The following is a 25,694-nucleotide window of genomic DNA, read 5'->3' as shown; positions in this document are numbered from 1 at the left end:
TAAAACAGTAAAAGCACATACGGAGAGTTTTATTTAGGGGAACGGGGATCTAAAAAGCAAAACGACCTAAGGGTCGTTACACTTAAAAGGAGTATAAAATAATCGAGACTATCCTACTGTAAATTGGAAGCTTATTTAACACTCCTAAATCTAAATGGAAGTTGAAAGTATAGGAATTCTAGAATTTAAAGAAAAATCCAAAATAATAGGAAAATAGTTAAATAATTATTCCTAAATATTAGAAAAATAAACTAAAGTACACTTTTGTCCAATGTATAATCTATGTTTAATGGGTAAAAAAGTCGAACAATATTTCGCTAAGGGGCTTCGTGCTTTTAATATAGTGCTAGTATCTATAAACGTGCGTTGCATGTTAATAATGGCACGTGATGGTTTAAACATTTAAATCATCAAAAAGCCGAAAAATATTATTATATTAGCATAATACGTGAATTCAAAATAAAAGGATATCATCAGAACTTACATAAATGATCAATTTAGACATGTTAGTTAGATAATTACGTATTATAGTTTAAAAGTATTTAATATGATGGTATCTTACCGAACACTTCTTTGTAGATGATATTTTTTGTATATTTCCTTCTAATGCTTTGGTTGCTCTGCCATAACCAGAACTCTTGTTGTCGATATTGATATTCCTCTTGAAGGTGCAACATATAATTGTTCGTGCAAGAAAATATATTGCGATAAATATAGTCTAATATTTAGGATGTTTGTCCTTGTGCTTTATTTGTTATAATTGAAAAACATAAACATATCGAAAATTATTTTCATACAAATTTAAAAGGATATTCTTTAGTTTCGGAAGACGAAAGTTGAATTCGGGGATAAAAATATACTTAGAAGTACATTGACCAGTATCATAATTTTTTACATGTATGACGTTATTGTCAAAACTTCTATATACTATCTATGTGTTATTACATAAGTTATTCGGCGTATCTAAATTTTTCAGCAGCATGATGGACATAGTTTTCTTCAAAATCAATCTATATGCAATGGAAGATTAATTTTAACTTAGTCTATTATATATACGGTAACACTAACATACGTAAGAAAAAATAAACTTGACAACCATCCTGTGTGGTAGAAGACCATTTGGTATTAAAGTATTTAAGTACTCTTCTTGCTAGTAATTGTTGGTATCATCTTCTGCCGAGTCAAAAACTGAAAAATATTTTATTTTTACTATAAAATTTTGCAATCAACTTTTTATTTAGTTGATCAACATATTCATTTCTGCTAGCCAAGATAGCTTTTTAATTTTATCATGCAATTTGCACAAATTGCGTTTATCTAATAATAGAAATATTCTTTTTATTAAATGCACTATTATTACCATTATGATTGATAACTAAGTGTTCTACAACAATAACAATAACCCAGTATAATCCCACTAGTTGAGTATGGGGAGAGTAGTGTATACGCAAACCTTACCCCTACTCTGTGGTAGAGAGATTGTTTCCGATAGACCTTCGGCTCCCTCCCTCCAAGAACTACCCACCTTGCTCTTGGGGTGACTCGAACTCACAACCTCTTGGTTGGGAGTGGAGGGTGCTCGCCACTAGAGCAACTCACTCTTGTCTGATAACTAAGTGTTCTGAAAGAACCAAATCATCTTTTATTAGATGCTCTTCTTTGTTTCAGACACGAAGCAAGAAGTCATTGAATACTGGATCTGTTTTTACTTTATATTTCTTGTCAGATGAATCTTTTTCATTTGAGGCCATACGTACAAATTTGGCAAGCTAGTTTTTACAGTCTCTGCTTTCGTTGATTTTGGAACTATTGGTAGTACTTGACAGAAATCACCTTCCAAACCATTAATTTTTCACCAAACGGTTCATTGATATTCAATATATCTCCAGAACTTTGGGCAATTTTTTCGATCATTTGACACTTAGCCATAAGCGCTTCATCCCATATTATCAATTTTGCTTTCCTCATAAATTTAGCACCATTGCTCTGCTTTGATATATTTGTGATGGTTATTTCAGTTGTTTGAAGAAGTATATCAAATCTAAAGTGAGTGGCCTCATAATAAAATCATTGTTGGTACACCATTTATTATTATTGCTAACAGTATCATGCCTCTTGATTTGATATTTGCAAATAATCCATGATATAAAAATATTATATGGATTATGCCGGAGGCATCTATAAAGGGTAATCCCGCTATGCCATAGTCGACTATTTATAATATAGTTTTATAAGCTTGTTCTTGTTCAAGATTTAACTTTGATTGTGCTTCAACGGACACTTGTATGGTCGTTTTATTCTTATTACTATAATAACATTTTTTACTTTGTGTTCTTATTTTTTTAATCTCTAACGCTCTTTTTATGGTATAAATTTATGTACAATTGAATTGGATTTTCTTGCTAAATAATTAATGAAAGATTTAATTATTTGGTCTTAACACAAAAAATAATTTATTTTATGTTGGTTCATATTCTTAATATTAGTTCATCTCTTTAAAAAATAAATCAAAGTCCATCATCTCGATGGTGGAGTTAGGCCAGACTCCAACCTGTATATTTCAAAAACTTTGATTGTACGGAGGAGAACATACACTTTGGCCTCAATTACATATTATATATTGATAACCACCCATCTAATGTGCACTTGTATATAAGAAATTAACAAAAATCTAATGGACTCCTCTCTACCACTTGATATGTCTATATTCTGAATATATGACAATACATACATATATTAGTTCATCTCTTATTTTGAAGATTTAATCTTAATTATAATCTTATTCACCATAAATTTTATTTTCAAAGAGTAAAAAGATCGATCTGACATTTCACTTTTAGATCTTTATGTTTGCAGAATCATTATTGATATTGACTCTTACTAACTATTTTCTTTCTCTTTCTCAAACATTTAGGACTCGTTTGATATGAGGGATAAGGGGTAATTAATCCCGGGATTAAATTTGAGATGAGTTGATCTTACGTTTGGTTAGAATAAAATCGTGGTATAACTAATCTCGGGATTAATTGTCCCGAGATTGTAATATTTTTTTATCCCCATGGGAGAGTGGGATAACTAATCCCGGAATAATTAATCATGGAATAACTTGTTTCCCAACCAAACAACCCCTTATATTCTTAAATATTTTCTTAGTTGTTGTTTAATAATTGGGTATGTTTTTCAATATTACACAAAAAATTAATTAAAAAATATATTATTTGAGTAGAAAAATAGTTCAAATATAATATAAAAATATATTATGGGAATATTATTTTCTCAATTTCAACGTTTTATGCAGTTTATTTAATATTACTTTTATTTTTCTTGGTATTGGATATTATGAAGTGGTAATGTACCATAAATATGGAGGATTCTTATGAAATTGATTTTATTAAACCTTCCTACACATTTTTAATAAGAGTTTAATTGATAAAATTTTATTAATTTTAAAATTTTAAATATTAAAAAAAAGTAAAATAGAAGGTCTTGTAGTCCCCAAAAATAGGTTATTTTAGTTATGTTCTTTCGACACTATGAGTTCTTCTATTTAATATTTTAGGACTATTTTGGTCTATTAATATTATATTCGTGCTTTTATAATAATGTAGGCTCTCCTTTTTCTAAATGTTTGGATAATATAATACATTCTCAAATTAAATTATTAATAGGACATTATAATACGTTTTCAAATTAAATTAGTAATAGAAATTTTTAAGAAGTATATCCTAAAAGTAATAGGATTACATGACTAAAAATATATATATCTATCACAAAAGTAATTATACTAATAGAAAACCTAACGTGTTCCTAAAAAGGTATTAGGTTCTTATTATTTTTTTTATTCCCTCCCTCCAAGAGCTCTCCTTGCTCTTGGGGTGACTCGAACTCATAACCTATTGGTTGGAAGTAGAGGGTGCTCGCCACTTGAGCAACTCACTCTTGTAAAAAAAAATGGTATTAGGTTTACATGCTAACATGTAGTATTATATGTCTATGCTCGAAATTAATAATATTAATAGGATTCCTAAAAGTAATTATGTAGGATTCCTAACTTATAGTATTATATCCTAAAACTAATAGTATTATAAGGCTAATGTCTAGAATTTCGGTTATGTCCTTTTATTGTGGGTTATTATGCTTAATATTATAAGATTATTTTTATAAATCGATATTGTATTCATATTTTTATAATAATATAGACATAGATATAATAGATTTTATAATATTATAGATAGATATAGATAATAATTTAATAAAATAAGTAGTGCACTTGTCGATGGTGAATTAATGTGTGATGCGCGGGAATTGAATATTGAGCTTAAAATTTCAAACAATTAGTAAAAAAAGAAAATAGTTTTCTCCAGTGGTACCGCATCGCAAAACAAAACAAAAAGAAAACATCTAAAAACAGAAAAGCATTACTAATAAGAAAGCAGAAAAAGTGATCTGAAAAAGTCTCATTCTACAGTTTTAAAAGTCATTTCAGCATATCACATGCGCTCCTCGCTGGGTCCACCTTCGATATTTCAAAATCTCGGCTTCATTTCAAACCCAGAGAAAAAACCATTTTAAAAAAAGAAAAAATAAATGGGCAAAATTTGAATGAATAGACACTTGTTGCTTCTGGGCTTTGGATAATACTAGTATACCATTTGAGTTCTTGTCTCTCAATTCTTTTTCTCTGACAGTCCACAGATCTTTGACTAGCAAAATCTGAAATCTTGAATCCCCAGAAAAAGCCAATTCTTGAAATCTGCCTCTTCAGATTTATGGGTTTACACTAATGTATGTGCATTTTCTCTTTTTCTTGTTCTTTCTCGGTTTCATTCTTAGTCATGGAGACAAATAAACTGAAATGGGCTAGCATTTGGATCTGTTTTTTTTTTTTTTTGCTTGATTTTTTAGTTCAGCTCATATTTCTATTCCAAAGATTTATAACTTTGGTCTGCTATTGATACTTTTCGGATAGGGTGTGGTTATGAATTTTTTGAATATTTTTGGTTTGCTTTAGATGGGTGCTTCTTGTTTTGTGATCATATGAGTAAAGGTGTCTTTTTTGGTTTCTTTTAGAAAAATTGACTTTGATTGTTATGTACCTATGGAAAAGTTTGGTTCTTTCTCCTATCTTGACTTCAAAATGCATAATTTTTTTGTTTGTTTAGATGGCTAGTTAAGTGGTGCTAAGACAAGTCTCTGGCACATAGATATATTAGTAGTTGTATCTTTGCATTTAGGATGGACATTAATGTGAATAAGAAAAAGAGTATTTCCCTCCTCTTATCAGAGGTTATGTGGGTCATTTTTTAAATGGTGTGTGTTGATGTTATTGATTGATGGTGTCAATTATATTATGCAGGTGCAGATTGTGCTATGAGGTTTTAGGAGATTAATACTATTGGTTATTGAGATGGAAAAGAGGAAATGGTTGTGGAAGAGGAAACCTTCCGATAAGAGCCCTGGTGAAACGGAGAGTTCTGGTTCATTGTCTTCGCATTCAGAGAGATACTCTGATGAGCAGGTAAAAGGCAAAAAAAGAGAAAGATGTTTCATTGGTCTTTCATGTTTATTGTGCTGATATGAAATAATCTGATATCACATGCTTGAAAACATTGTTAGCAATCTGTATTACTATAATATAATATTACGAAACATGAAATTTATGTAATATAAAACAGAAACAAGTAAAACAGAAAATTAGACATAAAATGGAGATTGTCACAGACCAGAATCAGTAAATATATTTCGGAATAAAATCGAGCCCACTGAATGCACAGTGTGTCCTTAAGGAAATTATTCCCCTCAAGTACCCGAGGTGCTGGAATATTATCCTCCCAAGATAGAACGATTTAACTCACCAGAGTGTTGGTATCAAAAATACCGGTAAAACAGCGAATCACTTGAAGGCTGTGAACCACACTGGATTTTTAATTGTGTAGAAGGAGAAAAAGCTCAGAAAATTTCCTAAGGAAAGATTCTGGGATCAAGACATATTTATAGCCATTTTCAGGCATTGTTTCTGAAAAGTTTGCAACCTTTCAGAAACAGCCATGGCTGTTGGAACAGGTAAAATAATCCGGGAAAGAAACAGACCGGGTCGCGTCTCGGGTCCTGGGTTATTCAGGGTTGAATTTTAATTAATTAATTAAAGTCGAAGCCGAGCCGAGAGAGCGACGACGACGACGCGAGGCTTAATTTCTTTCCAACCCATTTAACACCAAGGAAAGTGCTTTCTCAATATAAGCATATTCCCTTTTTTTTCCACCACCAGTGAGGGACACTTGCTCTTTCCAAAGCAAAAAGGAGCTCACTTTCCCTTCACTTTCTTCCTTCCATTTCCCATTCACCAAACTTCAATCCCAACAAACATATGTTGCTGTTTTTTCCCAAAACCTCGCGTTTAATCTTCACTTGCACTGTCGATTTTAGATTGATAATGGTTGAGTTAAACATGCAGCTCAAACTCTGACAGTTAAGAGTTGTTCGCCTGCAAGTGCTGCATTTTCTTTATACTCCAGTTTCGATATACAGTCAACCTCTCTATAATAGCTTTGTTTGTTCCGATATTTTTTGACTTTTATAGTGAATGACTGTTATACACCTATAACAACATTTGACATTTAAATATTTTTTGGCTGTTATAGATAAAAATTATCCAAAAATAAATTATTTTCCCTTTTTTAATGTGACATATAAAAGATAAAAAATTTATTCAAATTTAAAATCGCAAAAGATATGCATATTTCACAAGTTAAATATTGAAGAAAGCTAATACATTATTAATAAATTCATAAGTAAAGGTATAAAGATCTAAACTCTAAGGCAGACATGTTAAAGCTACCTAGAAAAATAAATTCTTCCAAGATTGATGGAAGAACTTTGTAATTGTAGTTTGTTTCGTAGATTTCATTCTCTTACTAGCGACATAACGCTTGAATTGGCGAAGATTCGTATCTAAATTTTCAACAAAAAGGTATCCAATAGCTTCCCCTTGAAGACAATCTAAGAGCTTCACAGTTAAATTTTCTATCTAAATATTTTTTGGAATTTGTCCCATTGAAAAGATTTCATGTGCATATCTTCAAATCTTATATCTTATGCAAGATAGAAACTTTATTTAATGAAAAAGATTGTGTGCATATTTTTAGAATTATTATTAGTAATCTTAATGATTCTATATGACTGTTATAGAGGGGTAATTTTACAAAGAGCGTTCTGCTATAAATATAGATGTTGTTATAGGTAAAATGCTGTTATAGAGAGGTAAAATATAACTTAAAAAATCGGTTCTGAGGAAAACTTGACTTTTATAGTGAATGACTGTTATATGAGGATGTTGTTATAGAGAGCTCTGATTGTATGAAATCTTTGAATATTTGTTGGAACTTTGTTGATCATTATCAGGCTTTGACTATTGGTAATCAATTGGGAATATAGTTTCATGCTTTCTGAGTATATGTGGTAGCTTTTTAGTTCTTGCAACTCCTGAAATGGCTCAGGAAAAGAGCACGAATTATAAGAGAATATGTAATTTCATGTATGTGCATTCGCTGATACCTTAGGCCTGCATCAATATTTTGGGATTCAAGATACTTATGTTGCGTTCATATGTCTACTAGCATTTGGATGTAATTTGCATGCAAAACCCGAGGTTAATGTGGTCGTGTGAAATGGTTTCTTCCTTACATTTCAAACACGAAGTTTTGGAATGATAATTTGAATGTTGAGAAAGTGTCATCAACTGTTAGCATAATATGCTTTTTAGATGGGAAGACTAGCTTTATCTTCTTACTTAGAAGTTAGAATAAGGAAAGAAAAGAAGAAAATCCATTGGATTGGATAGCAACTTCTGATAAATGAAGTGTAGAATTGCTAGCGGATTATCAGAGCTCTCCCTTTAATTATAGAAATGACCAGTTTACAATTATTGTAGACAAATAATAGCAATAGATAGCCCACCAAATTGCTGAACCACCAGACTGCCTGTATTCATCTAAAGAACTTTCCTTCATCTTAGTTTATCCAATTTCTACATTTGAACTGAGCTAGAGTTTTTCTTACTTGTCCTCCCTAACTCTTTTCTATTACCAGTGCTTGGGCTGAGATCAGCTTCCATGACTCTAACAAGAACACTATAAATTCCTCACAGAAGGGATTTATGATATCTATTAAATATAAATTGGTATCCTCTAATGTCTGTTTAATGATTCTGAGGTACTATTCTTAAGAGTTTAAGGTTTTATTAAATCAAGTCGTGCAATCGAAAATTGTAGTCAATTAATGAATCTCATGGGCCCAAAAGCAACATAAAGGAGATTGTTATGATAAGATTGAGTATGTCAGATCATGTTAATTGAGCGCTATATGCAACGAGCATCTCCTGTATTAGTGAATACAAATTGCAGAGGAACTTGAGTAGTATTTTATATGTGCAGCTAAAGATTATAGTGACTGAAAATTGACCTCTAGTTTGGTGCCTCAATATGCTTTCCCAGTATAAAGATTGGTTGCCCAGCTTAGATGGTAACAGATGCTGGAAGACCTTGGCTTAGAAAGAAAGTGCCAAAAACTTTCGTAAGTGATGCTTCTTACAGTAGTCATTGGAATATGCTTTTTGGTGAGGTTAGATGTTTCAAAATGAGTGTAAGGATGATCATAGTGCTTTGCTGGGAAAACCTTCTTTCTAGGGTCATTTGCCTCGTATCGAAAACCATTCAATAGTTTCCTTAGTGACTATAGCATGACCAACTCAATGTAATTTAGTACATTACTTAACAAAAACAATTTTTTAAAGAAAGCCTTTATCGTTTTAGCTATTCTATTATATCCTTTTTCATCAAAAATGATCACCTGTTCTATTTTCTTTAGTTGGAGCAGGATGCACTGAAAGAATTTCCTTACCATGACAAGCAGTCACCAGAGATAACCTCAAAAGCTGCAACTATTGATGATGAAGCCAAGGAAAGCTTGAGAAGTTTGACAGAGAAGTTATCAGCTGCTCTTGTCAATGTTAGTGCCAAAGAAGACTTAGTTAAGCAGCATGCTAAAGTAGCTGAAGAAGCTATTGCAGGTATCTTCTTTTCTTCCTCAGCTGCAATTGCAATATAAGAATTTGTCTCTTCGCATACACCCCTTTTGTTGTATGTGAACTACACGCAGAAACAATTATCTGGACATGTGCTTCTACCATCACCTTATGATTTTTTGGTCTCTTAATTTCCTGTATTTGGTAGGTTGGGAAAAGGCAGAAAGTGAAGTTGCAGTTGTAAAGCAACAACTAGATGCAGCTGTGCAGCAGAACTTGTCTTTGGAAGTTCGTGCCAGCCATCTTGATGGTGCACTAAAGGAATGTGTCAGGCAGTTGAGACAAGCTAGGGATGAGCAAGAGAAACGAATTCAAGAAGCTGTTGCAGAGAAAAATGAATGGGAATCTGAAAAAGCTGCACTTGAAAACCAGCTACTTAAGCTCCGGTCACAAGTAGAGACTTGCAAAGCTGAAACTCTTACTTCTACCGATTTTGATATCCTTGTCAGGCTTGATTGTCTAGAGAAGGAGAATACAGCTCTCAAAATTGAGCTTCACTTTTGTTCGGAGGAGTTGGAAATTAGGACCATCGAGAGGGATTTGAGTACTCAAGCAGCAGAATCCGCTAGCAAGCAGCAGCTAGAAAGCATAAAAAAGGTGACCAAGCTTGAAGCTGAGTGTCGAAAGCTTCAGGCCATGGCTCGCAAAGCATCCCCATTTAATGATCAACGTTCCTCTGCTGTTTCATCTTACTATGTAGAGTCTGTCACTGATAGTCAGTCTGACAGCGGAGAGCGGTTAAATACAGTCGACAACGATGGCCTTAAGATGAATAAACTGGAAACAAATGAATATGAACCAAGTTGCTCTAATTCATGGGCTTCGGCGCTCATTGCTGAGCTTGATCAATTTAAGAATGAAAAGGCCACGCATAAAACTCTTGCTGCCTGTTCTATCGAAATTGATATGATGGATGACTTCTTGGAGATGGAGCGGCTTGCTGCATTATCTGAAACTGCTAATAAGACACCTTCAATTACATCTGATGCTGTTCCTCATGACTCCCCCAATGTCGAGAACCATTTGGCAGCAGAATATGACTCCATTTCACAAAGGGTGGCTGAATTAGAACAAAAGATGGAAAAGACAGAAGCAGAGAAAGCTGAACTGGAGAATGCTCTAAGCGAGTGTCAAGATGCCCTTAAGGTGTCCTCTGTGCAGCTTAAGGAAAGTCAAACCAGATTGGAAGAGCTGGAGAAGGAGCTAGATGCGGTGAATGAGTCAAAAGAGTTGCTTGAGTTTCAACTCTTTGGCATGGAGGTAGAAGCACGGACCATGTCTGCAAATATTGGTTCTTTGAAGACAGAGATTGAAAGAGAACAATCCTTGTCATCAGACATGGAAGCTAAGTGTCGTGAATTGGAAAATGAGCTCCAGAAAGTTGAGCTTGAGCAAACTTCTGGTTCAAGTGGTGAAGTGAAAATAAAACAGGTACCTATCTTGTGTTTTTTGTCATTCCAGTGTTTGTGAAGAGAGAAGATGAAAATGTGAACTTTCTCATTTGCAGGAGGATTTAGCGGTGGCTGCTGACAAGCTTGCAGAATGCCAGAAAACAATTGCATCCCTTGGAAAACAGCTACAGTCCCTAGCCACTCTGGAAGATTTCCTGATAGACACTGCAAATCTTAGTGGGGGAGAATCAGTTGTTGCTAAAGCGGGAGGAGAACTGTGGAAATTGCACGTAAATGAGACATTTACCCCAAAACGCGATTCTGATCCGTCCAAGGTCGAGGAAGAGAATGCGAGTCATGGAAATGAAGGGGAATGCTCATCAGCATCTTCATCTTCATCATCTACTCAGGCAACCACTGCCAAAAGCAAAAATGGTTTTGGGAAATTGTTCTCTCGGAGTAAGAGCGGACTCCCAACGATAAAAGTTAATGACGATAATTAACTAGAGGGAAGAAACTGGAATATAATTTTATGGAACATCAATTGGTAAAAAGTTGCATGGCTGATCAAATTCTGTTTGATGAGCATACACTGTTTGCTTCAATAGTTATGAAAAGTGTTCACAAGTTTCAAATGGCATTAGATCTTGAATTTACACTGCTTTGGCTGTTCTCCCTCTCAGCAGATTTTTGTATCCATAACTATCCCCTTGAGAAAAGAACCTTGTAGGTTTGTTTAGTTTGGCTTAAAATGGGATTGTAATGCCTAGTTACTAGTTAGTAGGTATGGAAATGGACTAGGAGTAGGAGAGGTTAATGAGGGAATAACACTACTCTTACTTTTGGATAGAGGATCAGGTGTGGAATTGTAGTCAGGAAATGAGGCATTAGCACAAACCAATAATCTCTTTCTCATCTTCAATTTTAGATATAGAAATTTTGGTATAAATTACATTACTAATATTTTATACGAGTATGACGTTTGGTTGGTATTTTGTTTTTCGTGCAAGTAATATCGGTGTAGTTTTATTCCACAATTTTGATATTACATGTGAGTTTTTATGAGGAAAAACACCTAAAAAGACCAAAATAACCTTTTTTTTTTCTTTTTTTCTTTGTATTTAAAAATGATAAAATTATAAACTTTTATAGTAACTCCATATCCATATCTCTTTCTTTTTATACAAAACCAAACACCGGCCTAAAAGCATATGCACTAAATAATCAAGTGATCATTAACTCCTATATTACAATCCCGTCATAACTTTTTCCATGAATTAAAAAACCCTTGATTGCTCTTCTTACTTATACTCTTTCTTCTCTTTTTTTTTGGAGTAAATTTCACTTATTGACTAACCTTTTTGATTAGAAAATTAATACCCCATTCACCTTTTGAATGGAATAGAGATTAGAGAACCGCATTGACCATAGTCATTGACAGAATCTTCAAAAGGTCAAAAAACGATCCTTACTAATTAGTATGAACGTACCTATTTTGAAGATAGGTCTAACTATTTTGAAATGTTTCATCGCCATTATTTTGAAAATAAAAGCAACAATTTTGAATGTTAATAGGACTATAGGAGTTAGTTTGTAAGTGACATGACATTTCAAAATTTTGAAAATCAACTGAACATATTAATTTGAAAAGATTTTTTTTTATGTCATGCAAAAGATGTATGAGGTATTATTTCCTTACCTTATAATATTATGGCAGATAGATGAAATTTACTCTTCTATATAATAAAATATTATTGGGTATCTTTGGGTATTATTGAAGGTCATCTTTTGACATTTTGAAAGTACATGCAATTACCAACTCATTTATAGCCGTAGATTTAAGATCAAGGACGTGTTGTGCCTCCCTCAAAATGTGAATGAAATACTACTTTTTCAAACTCAAAAGGTTAATGAAGCCGTTGCCTTAGGCCCCAAAAATATTGAGGGCCTCAATTTTAAGTACTATGTGACACATATTTTATGTAATTATTATTAATAAAATAGTTTAAAATTTTTAATTAAATTTATACGGTTGAGTGATAAATAATAATAAATTTCTCTCTCATTTAACTAAATGATGTATTTAAATTCGTTACCAAATCTAATTTTTTCTTCTCTATGCACACTCATGTTTTTCTTATATTTGTAATGATTTCACTTTCTAATTTTAACTGAGTTTCTCTGAATTGACTATTTCTTTTCACCTTATTTTATTGATTCATCCATTAGAAAGCGATCTATTTTGTTCATCTTTTTAAGAGAAATCCCCAAATGCAATGGGGCGCAATGTTCGAAAGTCGGCATATTATCGTCATGCCCCCTCTACCTTCTACCACTTATAATTAATATCAGAGTTCCAACGAATGGTCACTCAAAGTAACCTACTCGAGTTTCGCCCTTTGTATTGTACCGCCTGGAAAGAGGTTCGCTAGCCTTTTTCTTTTCCTACACCTAAAAGTTGCCTTAGTTCCCTTTTTTTTTTTAAAAAAAAATCTAAGTTTGAAGTCAAGGCTTCTATGCTGCTCGATCTTTCTTGACGAAGAGAATGACATACTTAGGTCTCAGGATGAGATTCTGAAAGAGTAACCGCAACATCAGAAGAAATTCTTCCTTGATTCCTTTGACCTGAGACTGCTACTTGTATTTCCTTTACTACTCTTTCTCTCTCCTCAGTTGCTTCTTGAGCCAACAAAGTTTTTGCTTGTCTTTTCTTGCTACTTTCAATCAATCAGAAAAGGAGGATTGAGCAGTGGCTTGGGAAATAAGACAACACTTGATGGGATTTGAGGAGTAGTAAGGAATGATAAAGAGTGAAATTCAGTCACCCTCTTCGCTTTCTTTTCTTGAGAAGAATGCTCTGGTATGACATAAATGCCATTAGGTCATCTATGATTTGCATCTGCAAGAATGAAGGAAGAAGATTGGAAAACTAAAAAGAAAGTCAGGGTGTCCGGTGGATGAAGTCTACCTTTGTAATGTCAGGCTGAAAAAGGGGGGATAACACTAGAGAGTCGGGAACTTTCATTGCAACTGAAGAGGCTCACACCTTACATCAAACTAACCTATCAACAGAAAGAACCGAGGTTGATTTCTTTGCAATAGGGAATGCAGTTGAAATAGAGATTCGCTTGAAAAGAGAGCAGTACTACAAGAAAGGTGTAAGACAGAAATAAGTCGATTGCTGTCATTTCGGAAATCAGGGTTTAGAAGTCTTTCGTCCGGGAGATATAGCTCCTCAGCGCATACATACAGAGATCCTGTGATTTGATCCGTACTAGAGACGGGAAGAACCAGAGGAAGACTCCATAGCTGGTTTATTGTACACTTACAACTAGGCCAAAGTCCCGAAAGTTTATTTTGTATCTCATTATCATATGAATTTTACAAAAAAGATTTAAGGTTCTTTAAACATATTTTGACTTAAGGCCACAAAATTCGTTGAGCCTCCCCGGCTGAATAGTTGCTTTCTTTTTTCAATTTCAACCAAATAAGGGGTCTTATTTATTGAGCCACATAAAGTAGGACTGTTCGGTAAATAGGAAAAATAAAAAAGAATCAAAGAAGAGATAAGAGGAAGATATCTCGCAGCATCCATGCTGGCAGCTGCAAGATATATAGAGAAAGATCCCTCTTTTGAAATGGCAGCACTAGTAAGAAGCATGTGGAAATGCGAAGCGCCACGTTTGAAACAGAAGGGTCCCACTTTCTTCCACGTGGCAAGCCGTGGCAGGTCAGTGGAGATTGCGCAGAATGCCAACCTCTTATCAACAAACCTTAAGAAATTAGAAAATGACACCAACTTTTCTCTCTCTTCTTCTTCTACTGTTGTTGTTGTTTCTTGAACTAAAACAAAAATCTTTTAATTTCAGCTTTTGCCATGACAGCCATTACTACTGCTCTTTCTCTTCCTTTCTCTTTGTGCCGCTCTACTAAGTCTTATACTAGAAAGGTACCTTTGCTTTCTTTTTTCTTTTTATTCATCCATTTGGGTATATTTGCACAACATTGAAAAGTTTGCTTCTTTGTCTTAATTAAGCCTGTTTCTAGAGACCCTTTTAAATTATGGTGAAAAAGGAAAACAAAAATCATTTCTTGATGTTGGTTATCTATATAGAGATTTCACAACAGATAGGATCATGATCTTTATTTGGTGAAGTCTGATTGGTTGATAGCTTGAAATATGTTTAGTTCCTAAAATGGAATAATTTTGACTAGTGATCTTGTGGATGGTAAGATTTGTTACATAGGTTGCTAGCTTAGTGAATACAGCTTACTTCACTCTAGTGGCTGTGATTCTTCACTATAGTTGAAATAATTTATTTGATTTCCAGGGACTATATGCAAGAATAAGCTCTGCGTCGTGTAATCAGTACTAATTTATTTGGTAGATGATGATATGCGTTGAGCTTAAATGATGAAGTGAGGATTCATATAGCCTACTCCAACTTGTTTGGAACTGAGGTGTTGTTGTTGTGGAGAGTCATACATCACTTGCATTTTCACAATTGTTGACTGGTTTTGCATCTTGTTCATCCTCAGTATGTCAAAGGGAGCTTTGGAGTTTTTGCAGTATATGGGGAGGAGGGTGGGATGCCAGATAAGACAAGTTCCTGGTTGACACTCTTTAATGTGGAAGATCCCAGGTCTAAAGTTCCACAAATTAAAGGCAGATTCTTGGATGCAAATCAAGCTTTACAAGTTGCTAGATATGATCTACAATACTGTGATTGGCGAGCTCGGCAAGATGTACTTACAATCATGCTGCTGCATGAAAGGGTTTGTCTTTGAATTAATGTGCATTTATTTCCTATCTTTAATTGAACTTGGTAAATACAACATTCACTGTGTTTTCTAAGTTTATCTACAAATTTGTAGCGCTCCTATCTCTTGTTTTCTTTGCTTGTCAACTAGAGTGTCCTTTCCACCCCCTCCTGTTGTACCCTCTGTAGACTTGTTTCAAATTTTCCTGCTCGTCATGCAGTAGCGGAGCATAAAAAGAAAATAAGGGGATTTAACATATAGTATATATGCATAAAAATAAACTTTTGACCTAGCTAAACAGTGTGACCTTCGCATAAGGTGGCTCCACCACTGTTATCATGGTTTTCTACCATTTGTTCTGATTAGCGGAAATTATGTAAATAGGTTGTGGAAGTGTTGAACCCTCTAGCACGCGAATACAAATCTATTGGAACCATGAAAAAGGAACTTGCAGAGTTGCAAGGAGAACTTTCTCAGGCCCACAACCAGGTATAGAAAATTCTTATCCTATCAGAATGATATTTGGATACAAATTGCATTTTCTTTTTTCTAGTTCTCAACACCGGTGGATATTCAGGGCTATTTGCCTTTGATATGTCAAACTTATTGAAACAAGTCCTCTTAAATATAAATGGATAGTTATATAATCTTGCTTATTTTCGTAAGTATAAAGTTCTGTATCTGACGTATCAATACAACAGGTACATATATCTGAGGCCCGGGTTTCTGCTGCTTTGGATAAGCTAGCTTACATGGAAGAGTTGGTTAATGATAGGCTTCTGCAAGAGAGAAGCACGGCAGAATCAGATTGCCCGTCCTCCTCTGCCAGTACGTCAACAGCATTATTGGATACTGTTAAAAGCAAGCAACCCCGAAGAACCTTGAGTGTGTCAGGTCCTGTCCAAGATTACAGTTCCCGTTTGAAGAACTTTTGGTACCCTGTTGCTTTCTCCGCAGATCTTAAGGATGACACCATGGTGAGTCAATTATCTGAAATAATCTCACTCGCATAAAGAGAGGCAGCATTTGATTCAACATACAAAATCATGTAGATGCAAAATTATGATGCCAAAACCAATTAACATGCTCTTCTGTAAATTCAGATAGGGATGTGACTTTAGGGTTTTATGCTCGTGTTAATTCTTCTGGCTGTTGTATTTGATGACCATAAACTGTTATGTTTCAGTTACCGATTGATTGCTTTGAGCAACCATGGGTGATCTTTCGCGGGAATGATGGAAAACCTGGATGTGTACAGAATACATGTGCACATAGAGCCTGCCCCCTTGATCTTGGCTCAGTGAAAGAGGGACGCATTCAGTGCCCTTATCACGGTGAGAATTAAGAAGAATCTTACTTTCAGTTCAGAGTTCCTATTTGGGATATGGACACAACATTGAAATAGCTGACACTGTTCTTTTCATGAATTTAGGATGGGAATATTCGACTGATGGCAAGTGTGAGAAAATGCCATCAACACGATTACTGAATGTAAAGATCAAAGCACTGCCCTGCTTTGAGCAAGAGGGAATGATATGGATTTGGCCAGGAAATGACCCCCCTGCAGCTACCCTTCCTTCTTTACTACCGCCTTCTGGATTTCAAATCCATGCGGAGGTTTGAAATCACTGCCATTCGATTTTCAGTTGTTAATAGGAAGAATATCTTACAGCTCATTCTTGAATACTTTTGCCTTATAGCTGTTGTCGTTGAAATTGACAGATAGTCATGGAACTTCCAGTGGAACATGGGCTATTATTAGACAATCTGTTGGATCTTGCACATGCTCCTTTCACCCATACATCAACCTTTGCTAAAGGATGGAGTGTCCCAAGGTAGTAGTTATTATATTATATGTTGCTAATTACCTAGAAGTCTAGTAATACATCAATAGCCGTTAAAACAGGAGATTGTTTTTCTATTTATTTTCATATAGTTATGCAGAAGACTTGATTTTACTATCAATTTAAAAACATAAGGAGTGTTTTGCATCGTGTGGTATATGAAGGTCTCTGTGCTTATGATTTACCTTATTTCAGCTTGGTGAAGTTTTTGACTCCTGCATCTGGTCTGCAAGGATATTGGGATCCTTATCCAATAGATATGGAATTTAGACCACCTTGTATGGTTTTATCAACCATTGGAATCTCAAAGCCAGGCAAATTGGAGGGGCAGAGTACCAAGCAGTGTTCTACACACCTTCATCAACTTCATGTTTGCTTACCTGCATCACGACACAAGACACGGTTATTATATAGGATGTCACTGGATTTTGCTCCCCTGCTGAAACACATCCCTTTCATGCAATATGTTTGGAGACATTTTGCTGAACAGGTTAGATTCTGTCCTAAAAGCTTTCAGAATGCCTGTTTAACATCTTATGGAAGTCATCAGTCAGTGACTGATTGTTCTATGAAAAACTGCATTCTGTTATTCGTGGAAAAATGATAGTATGAAACAAAATCAAAGCTTGAATATCTAGGATTACCATCACACGGCTCTAGAAGCTCAAGATCTCGAGGGTTTAGACTTGCAAACTCTTTGATTCTTGGAAGTTAAATACAATTGCCTAAAATAGAACCACAAAATTGTGAACACGAACTTCCGAAATAGAATCTTGCCAGAAAAGATGTTTTCACATTCTCTTCGTAGTGAGGATAATGCTGCAAAGACTTTTCCTTTATAAAGAGAACTAAAGAGGAGCAAAATGAAAGATATGTTCTAACTTTATCTCTTTGTGGAATTTTATACAGGTTTTAAATGAAGACCTACGGCTTGTGTTGGGCCAGCAGGATCACATGCTCAATGGCGCCAATATTTGGAACCTGCCAGTGTCTTACGATAAGCTAGGTGTGAGGTATAGAATATGGAGAGATGCTGTAGATAGTGGAGCAAAGCATCTACCATTCAGCAAATAAATTTAGGACTATTCCAAGTACAGGTTTTTACTTCTCAAGATGATTCTTCGCTCTAGCTTACATCATCAGTTCATGGCGAACTTCAGTTGCTGAGGAACTCTTCCATAATTGTTCTTGTGAGGAGATACCAGAGCATCTGGTTCCGCATGGCTAAGAAGAGATGATTTCAGCCTAAAGTCCCCTTGTAGAGATATAGCTGTACACAAATTTTTGTAGGTTCGTGTACAGTTTTGAAACCTTTTTCACACCCCTCTACCAATAATTCTTATCGTGACCCTTTCTCCGGTTTAGAAATTTTCTTAGGTTCTTTACCTTGTCATAGCAAAAATTCTGATCTCCTTTCTCAATTAAGAGTTATTGTTTTTGCCAAAATGGAATCAGAGGTTTTATGACCTCTGCTAGATGTTTGAGCTAAGTTGTATCAGTATGACAGTATTGAAATATTATTCTTGTGATGTTCCAAAGAGTTGGAATTTCCCAAAACAACAAAAATATTCCCCCCTTTTGTTGTTTTTTCTGGTTCCAATCAAGAAAATGGCATGGTCATTACAAGAACATTATGACCAGAAAGCACTAACGGAACAAGACAAGTCATCTAGCAGTACCTGGACTTTCTTTGTATAAAAGATTCAACAACAATGGCTGTAGGAGCCAAAGTTACTAATTTTCAGATATTCTGTTCTATTTTAATCTTACTTTTCTGAAGAGGCTACTTCTTTGTTTTAATTTCTTCAAGTACAAATAGATGAATTGTAGATATAGTTATAGCAAGTTAACGTGGATGTTCCTATATAGAACAATTGGCAATGCTTGATGAAACAGTTGTCATTTTAGAGTCTTGTCAAGAATATACAGAGCTCAAAGTTATAGATACTGCTGAGTGTTATGCAATGCGACTCCTAATCACCCTAGTAGAAGATCCAAAAAAAATCTCTTCTAGAATACTTGGACAGGAGTTTCCAAATACAAAAACATTGTGAAAGCTGCTGATTGTAGTGTTGATGACCATATCTCAAAATAAACTCTTTCATGAGGTTCTTTCCTTTGGACAATTTTAGATCGACTCTCTACTAAGGATTTTGTACTTTGATAGTTTCTACCAATCTTTTAAGTGTTAACACAACAATCACAAGAAAAACCCCCATAATAGATGCCAGCACAGAACACTAATCATCTCCGTTTTGACCAGATAGCATACTTAATAGTACCACAAATTTACACCGGATTATAATAGTGTAAGACACAACATGGCTTTCGTAGAAAGCTACAGCTTAGTAATAGCTAGAGTTATCTATATTATATACAGATATGGACAAAAACCTCATATCAGGTTACGCGGGCTTCCAAACTGTGAGCACTTCTTGAAACATCTCCAGCATCAGATCTCTATCTGCTTGTCTGAAGAAGTTGTTTATTTCATCCCTAACATCATAAATCTTGCCAAAATCAAACAAATACGTTAAGCAACCTTTCTTCAATTTATTTAGCTGGTAAAGCCAAGCCTCTTGCAATCTTTCGAGGACATTTCCCGAGTTGATGTCTTCTAGGAGACTTTCCTCGCAAGCATTCTTCAAATCTGCAATGTCATACTTGTTTGCCGCACCCAGCAGTGCCAACCGGTGCTTCCAGAAATCCTCTTGTTTTATGGTCCCATACAGGTAACTGAGAAGGGCTGTGCATGATTCTGTTGACATGTCTTCTATGTCAATCATAGAGGACTCTTTCTCCCTGAGATCGTGGAGGAACATGCTGTGGAACACAGGCGAACTAGCAGACAGTATCGCCCTGTGAGCTTTCACTGATCCATCAGCGGTATTTATGGTAACATCAGCATGGATGGACTCGTCAAGCATACGAGAGAGACACCGGAGAGTACTTTGGGTAGCTAAAGCTTGCAAAATAATGTCATTGGGCCATATAGATTTGCCTTCTCCGCCCTAAAGTTTCAATTACCACAGGTTACTAAGTGAAGGAACATGAGTTCAAAAACATATCAAGGTCGTTTTCTGGTAAATGCTGAGAAGAAATTTTCATTCTTTTTCATTTTCTGTAAAACGGTATATTGGGAAAATTTCATTTTTTTCAGTTCAAATCTGCAGAAAGGAACAACCAAAGAAGTCAATTTATATACACCTAAACACAAGCCCTATCTGTTACAACTGGATAGGTATTTTATCAAAGAACCATTTCAATTAGCAATCTCATACATATTAAGCATACACACACTGTAGAATGTCAAGAAACTCACATTTGGTGAGTAGATCTTCAGGTCAAGGAACTCAACATCAATGATGAATCGACCTTGTAACGCAGAATCAATAGGCCACACAAAGTCATCACTTGTTCGAAGCAGCCTCTCATACACTGCATCATGGACCGCCACAGAATTATATGCAACATAACATGTCAAATATGGTTAATGCAGGATGTTAATGCAATTCAACGTGTGTGATGGACATTAGTGGCAGGCTCTTTAGTCTGGACAACAAAGAGAAACGCAAGGAAGCAAAAGAGTATACAATATCATGTGTCTGGACGTGCAGCTGAAGAATATTGCTTCACTGTGCAACTAAAAATCATAACAATCCTTAACTAAAAGCCTAAATAGTACACAACAGTTGGGCTAGCAATTATTGGCATATTAATAGCCGAAGGCAGTCTAGACATAGGTTCTTATACTACAAGAAAAGGCAGACACTTGATTTGTAGCATGTATGGAAGTCTTTTTTTTAAAATGAATTATGGACAATAAAACAAAAAAATTTGACCATATAAGGAAGGAAAATTTACGTGCACCGCACCATTAAGGACACTGAAAGTGTAGAATACTGAACTGTTCTTGCTCTCATTTTTCAGTGCTTTTCGGTCCTTTTGACTTGGTATTTTGGGCTCTGTGCTTCGGCTATTTGTAGGTGTCAGTTTACCGTAAACATCCAATTGTGCTCCTGCTAAGTCCTTCTGTTGACTAAGTATATAGTTAAAATGTCTGATGACAAGACTTCCCTGACTGAAAACTAGGAAGGGTTAAGGGATAATCTACATTGGTCTGAGTTGCCTAAGATACCCCATTAGTCATCACAAGATGCATGCAGTGTGCAATATAACACCCATCCTCTGAAGATTACACAGGTCGTGGTAATTGACAGTACATACTCATCCCCCAAAATACAGGCTGCCTAATATACTAGAATGCGGGGAAAAAAACATAAGATGAGTAGGAGATGAGTCCAATAATTGCTTTCCAAAGAAACCACAAGCTTCAGAGCCGGGTATATGTATACTGCACGTTTCCATTTCAGATATGAGCTGGCAACTGACTTGATAAAGTATTACTAAAAAATGTCAGCACGTCCATCCCTCCATGAGAACAGGAATGGACATTTGTTGACTTTCCAAGAGAACATTTGAACACCATACAAGTAACTTCGTCTCTTGCCGTTCAGCAGAGTGCAGATCAATTACCAAATAATCCATAGTAAATGCAAATAACCATGATGTCATTTGACGATCACTGTTATAGACATGGTATTTATAGATAAGTTACACTTGCGTGGCAAAATGGAGAATATATGACTTGCAACCAGACCTTTTGTGAATAGAGCAAGAAGCTAAGATTTTGAGAGAAAATATTAAGACCTAGCTCAGCCAGTTTTCTGCTACATGAAAATTTTAGTGAAAAAGAGAAAAGAAATCTGACAAGTTATGTGCTTTTTTATGTTTTGATGATCTAACAAACTTTATGATAACAACCAGATCGGGAACCTGTTACACATCCTCAAAGTGCTCAAGAACAACAAGTCTCAAGTAGGGCACAAGTTACAACAACTAGAGTCAAAGAAACGACAGAGGGAATATATGGACATCAGTTCCCTTGCTGACTGTACCAGTCAACTCCCCACAGCTGTAAAGTCGCAGCGACTGTTCCTCTGCACACACGCAACAGTGCAGCAGTCACTTTATGGGGAATGCCTTGTACCGGATATTTGCTTGCATCATCCAAGTGACATCACTTGAATACTATTAATATGAAGCAAAGGAAAAACACAAATTTGCACATCTGAAAATTGAGTTAGTTTCCTCACAAGTGTGTTGCCATCTTGCAAGTAACTTCCAGGCTTCAAGAACCAAGAATAACAGAACGAAGGACCAGTTTCCAGCACTGTGCTATTATATATCCTTAGTTGTGTTGTACTTTTGTTAGAGTGATCTACTTGTAATTCCTACTTAGCTTAGTTAGAAGTATTGTGTAGGAAACCATTTGTAAAACCATAAACCTTGTGTTTGTGTCTTGGCTACAGTTAGTCGAGTTGTGAGCTTTGTAATAGAGTTATTACAATACAAAGAGGCTTGTAATAGAGTTATTACAAGTAAGTGAGGGATTAAGAGTTTAATTCCTAGGTTACAATAGGTTGTAATTTGAAGTTGCTCGGTTAGTAAAGTTGAAATTCTACGAGTGTAGGTCGTGGTTTTTAATCCCGTGAGCTGGGAATTTTCCACGTAAAACTCTATTGTATCATTTACTTATCTCTTATTGTGCGTGTTCTGTGGGAACTGATCTCTATACAGTTTGGTGGACCCTAAGTTTCCATCAAAATCAATATGTGCAGCACGATCAGTTCAATTAGTACGAAATCTGCCAATATGTAAGTTTAGATGCTAGGAGGATAACCCTTGTTCTTTTCTTGCTTTTTCTCTTTCTGTAGGCGAACAGAACAAGTGAATGACATGTAGCCAGCAGAGGCAGATCGATCAGGAAACAAACCTGAGAGGTTCAATTTTTTAGGTTCTTAGCACTAAGGCACTGTACTTGTGAAACAAAGGGTTCAAAATTTAGTAATAAAAAGGGTTCAAAAGTTAATACTAGTCTTTTTGAAATTTTACTTGCCTTTTCACATAAAGTATATGTGTTTTCCATGCATAAATACTGTACCCAGATTTAATAGGTTGCATCTGCCTATGGACTATCAGACTATGGTAGCCAGATATATGCCATTCTTCCAAGAATAAGGATTGGATCTCCTGTTTGTTTATTGGTTCATTTTTTAATTTATTTTTTGGGGGATGGAGGCGCGTAGTAGCATGAGCTAAAACATTTTGGAGTTGAACTCATCCTAAGGATTTTTACTTGTAAGACTTCTTGATACCAACGTCATCCTAAGGATTTTTACTTGTAAGACTTCTTGATACCAACGTAAAACTCAACATCGCCTTGGCCACACTTTATATGACATGCGTCAATTTTCACAGGTGAGTTGAATATGTAATAATATTTGTGTCCTGTGGATATTTATTTAAACTTGTCATATCTTATGTAAATTGTATACAGATATCATCTAAAAATTCAAAGTTTCAAACTAATATAAGTTTCTCCGAAAGCAGTGACTTTACCAGAACAGAAAATAGACCATATTTTTTAGACGTACCAAAATACAAAAGTACATCAAGGAAAATGGTACTCCCTGTGTCTCAGTTTATGTGACATTTCTACATTTAAAAATAATTTAACTTCAAATGTCTCATTTTTCTTGATTTATAGCCACACAAATTTTTATAGTAATTGGTCCCTCTGTTCCAATTTATGTGAACCTGTTTGACTGGGCACGAAATTTAAAAAAAAATAAAAAAATTTAGAATTTGTGATACTAAACAATTCAAAAAGTGGTCCAGAATATTTGTGTGTTATAAAAGCGAATTGTAAGTTTAAGCAAAATTATTTTCAAATTTTGAAAGGATTATTCTTTTTGAAACAGACCAAAAAAGGAAATACGGAGTTAGGTAAATTTCAAGCCTTTCTTTATTTCTTAAACTTTATGTATAAATACACAATCAAAACACAGAAGAGCGAAAAAAAAAAACGTGAAAGTAAAAGGTACCAGGAGATATGTGAGGTCTACGGTTGGTGCCGGTGGTGGTGACACGGAGCATAAACCGAGCAAACGGAGGAGGAAGCTGCTCTTTTGAAAGCCGAGATGGTTCTGGAAACAACCGAATATACAAATACCGGTTCTTTTCAATTGATAAGTGCCTTAATCAACAACTTAAACATCAGAAGAAAAAAAAAATTGAAAGAGGAAAAATAGAGAGTAAAGTTTTACAATTACCAGTTCCAAATACCAATTTTAAAAGGGTCAGATCGCTTGTAAGTGGATGCTCCGAAGTTATCGATCCTCCATTGAGCTAACCTTGATATCGTCTCTACCTTTGTGTCCGTCATTCTTCTTCTACTACTGCTACTGTGTGTGGGTGGGTGGGTGGGTGGGGCTAGTGGACTTCTTTTGAACGACTAGTCGAAGGAACGTTTTAATTTGATTTATAGGAGTGAAACTTATTAAGTGACAAGTCTTGCTTTTGAGTTTTGACTAAGGACTGTTGAAAATTTAAGACACAAATATTTGTTTTCCTTTGCTAATAATAATACTCATTTCACTTGACTCTCTATAAATTTCTTGCTTTTAAATATTTACAAATTTCCAAGCAGTTTTCAAGATCTTTGATTAGTAAATTATTTAGAACTTAACAAGATGATTTGTAACACCAAAAACAGCTCTATCCAGTCCCCTTACTCGATTTGGTTAAAAGCCTTGCTCCCTGCCTTTGCTGCTCTAGAAGAATGAATATCCATACCTAATTTTTTTCTTTTAGCCATTCGAGCTAAACATTCTTAGCCCTTCTCCAAGAGTTAATACCTCACAGATCAAATTTGAGACCCTTAGGTTGTGAATCACTCGAGCTAGGACAGGTTTGATTTGGTGTATTAGAAGAATGATATTAATGCACCAATAGAGTTTTCATATTTGGTTGTATAACTAGTTTTATTTTAGAAAACTTTCATAATGCACCTTGTATACGGTCAAAACCGAGTTTGCCCTTTATATAAATAGTCAAATTTGGAACATAATGGACCAAGTGTCGTCATTATAAAATCGAGATATGATGTGAAGCCGGGTTATCGAGCTCGAGATCCAGACCGAGCTCGAAGCAATATTGAGCTTGAGTTAAATATCGAGCTATATGTGAAGTGGTGTTTTCGAGCTCAACAGCCAGAGACCGATCAATACCGAGCTCGAGTCAATATCGAGCTCGAGTCAATATCGAGCTCGTGTCAATATCGAGCTCAAGATCCAGAGATCGACCAATACCAAGACCGACCAAGATCGAGCCAAGAGACAAAAAGCTGTTGTAGTCGCACTAGGGGAGAGAATCTCGGCGGGAATTAAGGAAAAGTTATTTAACTAATCTATCATGGAATCCCCACTATGTATTTTTTAATATCCAAAGTAGGATTCCTCCACTATATTAAGAGTGGCTATCATTTCTGTAAAGAGGGCATCACACATTAAACATTCAGACATCAATACACTCTCACATTTCAGAGATTATTGAGATTTACATACATATAGTAAACATTATCCTTCTTTAGGGCTTTTTACATTGGTTCATCTTGTTCATTTATAGACCATTCTCTACTCAATTTGGGTTTGTATTTCATTCCTTTTTTACAATCAATATTCGATATATTTCTACTTATTTTTCCAATTTGTA

General features: G+C 35.1%; 3 protein-coding genes across 5 annotated transcripts; 2 read left to right on the top strand and 1 right to left on the bottom strand.

The window, feature by feature from the left end:
• The first annotated feature begins 4,458 nt into the window (after positions 1–4,458).
• Positions 4,459–11,322, top strand: LOC107770884 (filament-like plant protein). Of its 2 annotated transcripts, none has more exons than XM_016590215.2 (5): positions 4,459–4,785; positions 5,357–5,518; positions 8,866–9,067; positions 9,231–10,513; positions 10,590–11,322. In XM_016590215.2, the coding sequence occupies exons 2-5, from the start codon at positions 5,408–5,410 to the stop codon at positions 10,974–10,976; spliced, it is 1,983 nt and encodes a 660-aa protein (XP_016445701.1). In that variant the 5' UTR covers positions 4,459–4,785; positions 5,357–5,407; the 3' UTR covers positions 10,977–11,322. The 2 variants fall into 2 exon arrangements, with proteins under 2 accessions (XP_016445701.1, XP_016445703.1); XM_016590217.2 differs by having other exon boundaries at positions 4,578–4,785; positions 8,911–9,067.
• Positions 11,323–14,264: 2,942 nt separating this feature from the next.
• LOC107770885 (chlorophyllide a oxygenase, chloroplastic) lies at positions 14,265–18,644 on the top strand. Of its 2 annotated transcripts, none has more exons than XM_075226589.1 (9): positions 14,265–14,422; positions 14,805–15,249; positions 15,619–15,723; positions 15,936–16,211; positions 16,421–16,568; positions 16,667–16,851; positions 16,957–17,069; positions 17,274–17,568; positions 17,988–18,644. In XM_075226589.1, the coding sequence occupies exons 2-9, from the start codon at positions 15,064–15,066 to the stop codon at positions 18,150–18,152; spliced, it is 1,473 nt and encodes a 490-aa protein (XP_075082690.1). In that variant the 5' UTR covers positions 14,265–14,422; positions 14,805–15,063; the 3' UTR covers positions 18,153–18,644. The 2 variants fall into 2 exon arrangements, with proteins under 2 accessions (XP_075082690.1, XP_016445704.2); XM_016590218.2 differs by having other exon boundaries at positions 14,267–14,422; positions 15,013–15,249.
• A 662-nt stretch (positions 18,645–19,306) lies between these two features.
• Positions 19,307–24,431, bottom strand: LOC107770886 (BTB/POZ domain-containing protein At1g21780-like). Its single transcript, XM_075226590.1, has 4 exons — positions 24,254–24,431; positions 24,026–24,177; positions 20,401–20,516; positions 19,307–20,089 (listed from the first exon to the last, which is right to left on the bottom strand). The coding sequence occupies exons 1-4, from the start codon at positions 24,364–24,366 to the stop codon at positions 19,484–19,486; spliced, it is 987 nt and encodes a 328-aa protein (XP_075082691.1). The 5' UTR covers positions 24,367–24,431; the 3' UTR covers positions 19,307–19,483.
• Between the last annotated feature and the right edge of the window lie 1,263 nt (positions 24,432–25,694).

Source organism: Nicotiana tabacum, chromosome 12 (assembly GCF_000715075.1).
Source record: "Nicotiana tabacum cultivar K326 chromosome 12, ASM71507v2, whole genome shotgun sequence".
NCBI classification, from domain to species: domain Eukaryota; kingdom Viridiplantae; phylum Streptophyta; class Magnoliopsida; order Solanales; family Solanaceae; genus Nicotiana; species Nicotiana tabacum.
Note: the sequence above shows the minus strand (reverse complement) of the source record. Positions and strands in the feature narration are given on the sequence as shown.

Coding starts and splice junctions, on each gene's coding strand:
- LOC107770885 (XM_016590218.2), top strand. CDS start 14,351: ATGACAGCCATTACTACTGCTCTTTCTCTTCCTTTCTCTTTGTGCCGC. Junction 14,423..15,012: donor CTAAGTCTTATACTAGAAAG/GTACCTTTGCTT, acceptor GTTCATCCTCAG/TATGTCAAAGGGAGCTTTGG. Junction 16,569..16,666: donor CATTCAGTGCCCTTATCACG/GTGAGAATTAAG, acceptor TCATGAATTTAG/GATGGGAATATTCGACTGAT.
- LOC107770886 (XM_075226590.1), bottom strand. CDS start 24,366: ATGACGGACACAAAGGTAGAGACGATATCAAGGTTAGCTCAATGGAGG. Junction 24,178..24,253: donor AAAATTGGTATTTGGAACTG/GTAATTGTAAAA, acceptor TTGTTGATTAAG/GCACTTATCAATTGAAAAGA. Junction 20,517..24,025: donor TAGACCTCACATATCTCCTG/GTACCTTTTACT, acceptor TCCATGATGCAG/TGTATGAGAGGCTGCTTCGA.
- LOC107770884 (XM_016590215.2), top strand. CDS start 5,408: ATGGAAAAGAGGAAATGGTTGTGGAAGAGGAAACCTTCCGATAAGAGC. Junction 5,519..8,865: donor AGAGATACTCTGATGAGCAG/GTAAAAGGCAAA, acceptor TATTTTCTTTAG/TTGGAGCAGGATGCACTGAA. Junction 10,514..10,589: donor GTGAAGTGAAAATAAAACAG/GTACCTATCTTG, acceptor TCTCATTTGCAG/GAGGATTTAGCGGTGGCTGC.